At 45.2% G+C, this 4370-nt stretch overlaps 1 protein-coding gene across 1 annotated transcript in view; it reads left to right on the top strand.

Moving 5' to 3' along the window:
- PAOX (polyamine oxidase) overlaps window positions 1-2769 on the top strand; it is an 8450-nt gene extending 5681 nt beyond the window's left edge. The window contains exons 6-8 of the mRNA XM_029284941.1: window positions 804-916; window positions 1256-1413; window positions 2531-2769. Of these exons, the coding sequence (XP_029140774.1) occupies window positions 804-916; window positions 1256-1413; window positions 2531-2689 (430 nt within the window). The 3' untranslated portion in view covers window positions 2690-2769. The remainder of the gene's footprint in view (window positions 1-803; window positions 917-1255; window positions 1414-2530) is intronic.
- Window positions 2770-4370: the final 1601 nt, after the last annotated feature.

Genomic DNA, 4370 nt, shown 5'->3' with positions numbered 1-4370 from the left:
GTAGCTAGTCTTATACATATGCAGATGTGGAACCATCAGGAAGTTTGGAGCCAGGGATCTCAAGACAAAAGAAGCTCTTAAGAGTCATTAGCCCCATCACCTGGGAAGCAGGATATGATAATGGGATTAAACCACAGATATCAAGGCCTAGAAAAACACTCAGAAATAGCCTCAAAGTTCATGCCACAGGAACAGGAAAAGGAAACTACTCCAAGCAGGGCTGGGAGGGGGTATAAAAAGGACCTTCTGCCCATGTGCTCGCTCTCTTTTTCTTCTCCTCTGCTGCTTATCTGTCTTCTGCAATAAACTGTAACCTTCTTCCCAAAGCAGTCGCCATGTTTGCTTATTTATTCCCGGCTTGGATGAACCAGGATGAAGACTTCCTTCTAACAGGGGAGAACGGGAGACTGGAAGGGGCTTCTCGGGAAGGGAGGCTGCCCTGTAGCCAAGCTCTGTTCCTGCCTGGCACCTCCAGCAGAGCGACTGGCTGGGCTTGAAGCAGGAATAGCGAAGAAGTCACGCTAGTCCGTGACCCACAATGACCTTTGCAACCTTTGTGCCGTTGCTGTCCACCTGCTGATGTTCTTTTTGTGATAGATCTTAACTTACAACTCGGAGGAGAAATTGTATTTATGTCTTATTTATTATGAAATGTATTTGCCTCCCACCAGTCAGTTAAAATTGAAGAAGCTTCTTGGATGAGAAGCGAAATGTTTTAAAAGAAAAAAATCAGAACAAAAACCCAGTTTCCTTGTGGAAACTTGCTTTGCGGTGTGTTTTTCCTCCCGTCTTTGTCTTTACAGGCACGGCCATATACTTTGCGGCTTCATTGCTGGAAAAGAATCTGAATTTATGGAAACCCTGTCAGATGCTGAAGTTCTTACAACTTTGACTCAAATATTTCGTAAAGCAACAGGTATGTAGTCTTTCTGGGCAAGTGCTGGATGATGTATAACCATGCCTTAGTATTACTATTATTAGCTTTTAAATTATATGCCAGCCATTTCGCGGTTCGAGGCAACTCTGAGCAACTACCTCAATATTCTGCTAAAAAGATGGGCCTAAATTTTCTACAGTTCTGCCCAGTTTAGGGAGGGAGGGAGGGAGGGAGGGAGGAAGAACCATCCGCCCTGCCTTCACTAGTGAACTCTGTATTATCAGATTGGAGGGAAAGGTAAGGTGGAATTCAAATGAATTGCTGAAGTAGAGATTAAAATGTTAATTTGCTGTGTGTGTGTGTTTGTGTTTTGATTAGGAAATCCACATCTGGCTCCTCCAAGGAACATACTGAGGTCCAGGTGGCACGGCGAACCTTACACCAAGGGCTCCTACAGCTACATCGCTGTGGGAAGCTCCGGGGATGACATTGACCTACTTGCTCAGCCCCTCCCTGAAGAGGCCTCTGGTTCCAAGGTGATTTCATGATGGGTTTCTCAGCTTCGGCCCTTTCAGGATCTGTGGGCTGCAAATGTTACATTGGCAAAAGAGTTTTGGTGGATAAAGAGTTTGTTTGTTAGATTTTTATCCCACCTTTGTTATTTTTATGAATAACTCAGGGTGGTGAACATACCTAACATGTCTTCCTTTTCCTGTGTTCCTCACAACAACAACAACCCTGTGAGGTGGGTTGGGCTCAGAGAGAATGGCTGCCCCAAAGTCACCCACCTGGGTTTGATGCCTAAGTGGGACTAGAACTCCCAGTCTCCCGGTTCCCAGTCTGTTGCCTTAACTACTACAGCAAGCTGGGTCTCTGCTTGAGTTTCACAAGCCAGTAAATAGACTGGCTGATGATTCTTGTCAATGTCAGGGCTGAGCATGTTGTTCAATGTACACACACCACTTCTGCAGAAATAGATCTGGAGTGGTTAAATCATAAATTAAACTGAGAAACCAGATTAACAACTTCAGAAGCACCAGGAAAGCCATCAGATCTGTGTAGGGCAGTGGTGGCGAACCTATGGCACGCATGCCAGAGGCGGCACTCAGAGCCCTCTCTCTGGGCACACGTGCCGTCGGCCCAGCCCCGCCTCCCCCCACGGCCCCCTCCTCACCAGCAGCCCCCCTGGAGGAGAGTCACCCCCGGGTGCAGCCCACGCGGAACAGCACAGCCAAGGACATGGCAGCGGGGACAAGACTCTGCCCTTGCGCCCTGTCACGTGCAGATGATGCTGCAGGGCGCGGGCAGAGGGCGTGGCCACCATGGTGCTGCTGGGCCACCTGGGCAGGGTGTGGAGGCGGTGGGTGGCCCACGGGGTGGGGACGGTGGGGGGGGGCAGGGCACTCGGTCTCTAAAAGGTTTGCCATCACTGGTGTAGGGCTTCAAGAAGTAAAGCAAGACTTTGCACTTGATCCAATATCCTGAAGCAGATTTCTGTCTTCAGGGCTTTCCGGTGGGGTACTTTGATCGATCCCAATGCTTGACAGATCCCGGTGCCTAACCAGATATGCCTGCCGGTTGTTCACCGTGACTGGATTGGGTTATTCCACGGCAACCCAGGAGTAACTTAGCCCTCTCTCTCTCTCTCTCCAGATCCCCCCTCAGCTCCTCTTTGCAGGAGAGGCCACGCATCGCTCCTTCTTTTCCACCACCCATGGGGCCTTGTTGTCTGGCTGGAGAGAAGCCAACCGCCTCCTCCATCTCTACGACTCACTCCAGGCTCCGTGTGCCAGGCTGGAAAGTAGCAGCTGACCACATGGCACCTTTTTCTGTGCTGGTTTTCTCACCAAAGACCAAGAGACACGTTAAACTAATTAAACAAGTTAAACCAATTAAAACAATTCTTTTAATTAATCTGATGAAGCTCCAGGAATCTTTGCTCCCCAAGTTAATTACTAGGAGTATTTTTGTCAAGAGGATATGACAACACAAATATCCCAATGGTGTGCATTATTCCGTTTAAATAACCCTCTGCTCATGTTGCTGTTTCTACCTCATCTACCCCTAGAATCTCCTGAAGTCACCACATCCCATGGAGAATGAGCTGACACCTTTAATTGCACTGGCTAAATTTGCACAATGCGTTAAGCAACAAATTAGCAAATTGTATTTTGGTTTACTTGGCCATTGGTATATAAAACCATATTGGGAGTTATTTGGCCTTGGCTACATGAAAGATCCAATCCGTATAGCTTGGTCTGTTATATCAACAAAGCAAAATGTGATGATGTGATAAGTTATGAATTTGCATTTTGCACAAACCCACCTACTGTATTAAATGTACTTTTTATAATACTTCCAGTATGCTGCTGAGACCCATCTGTCAGTTCTCCGTTGTCTTCCCACACTGTGCTGAGCAATGTATCTGTTGCTTAATCCACTGTATGAATCCAGGTCCTTGTAACTAATCTGTTGGAAACATCTTCATGGATTATAAAGTTGATTTGTTTGAGAGAAGCTTTATTTAACATTAGCCATACTTATTCACCGGTACAAACTGCAGGTTATTATAAACAAGTGTTCTGTGCCTTTATGACTGTATAGGAACAGAAAGCCTGGGAATCTCTTTGCATTTACATGGCACACTTATCCACACCCAAATAGTTTTCACAAACCAATTTTCTGGGTTCATGTCACCTACTGAACATAAATTAACCACATTGGCTAAGTCCATGTAACTTTACTAGAATACAGTGTGGCTGACCCATTTGTGAGCCTCCACGCTCATTCCCCCCCTCAACCTCTGGTGACTTCAGCGGGGGGGGGGGATCCCTGTATTCTTCTTAGAAACAGGATGAACCCAGTGGCTGACTGCTGCCTTCCGGGATGCTTTTTGGGGTCTCCTGGTATTGAAATTTCTTGCTGCTCTCCATATATTAACTAGGCCTTCTTGACCTGTTCTTACAACCTAATGTCTATACAGACACACATGCTGCCTTGGTCAATAAAAGACACCCAGGATATTGTCCACAGACCTCCATTCTTCTTTCTCATTCAATGTAAACTCTTCTAGCAAAGTTGATTGAAAGAAAATGTGGTCAAATACAATAAAATGTTCTGTTAATATCTGAAATATGCTTTTGTTGCTTTTCCCTAAACTCACACGATTGAATTTTATAAACCAGAACCTTGTTAGAAATTCTGGTTTTCAGAAACTCAGTTGTGGCTGCCATAATTCCAATGACACGTGCTTCAAAAACCGTTTGTGGTGTAGGGAGTAAGATGGTGACACACGTTCATTAATCATCTTTTTAATATTTTATGACATTGTCATTGCTTAGTTAATCTTACAATGATAATAGAAGTTATAATCATTGTCCACTCAGACTTATAAATATGCAGAGAGAAAAGTCTTTTTATGCCAGGCTCAAATTCTTCAAAGTATCCGGAATAAAGCTTAGAGTATATTTATAGAGCGTATTCTTCTCATTTG

This window comes from Protobothrops mucrosquamatus, unplaced genomic scaffold, assembly GCF_001527695.2.
Source record: "Protobothrops mucrosquamatus isolate PMUCROS unplaced genomic scaffold, P.Mucros_1.0 scaffold1130, whole genome shotgun sequence".
Taxonomy (NCBI): Eukaryota; Metazoa; Chordata; class Lepidosauria; order Squamata; family Viperidae; genus Protobothrops; species Protobothrops mucrosquamatus.
Note: the sequence above shows the minus strand (reverse complement) of the source record. Positions and strands in the feature narration are given on the sequence as shown.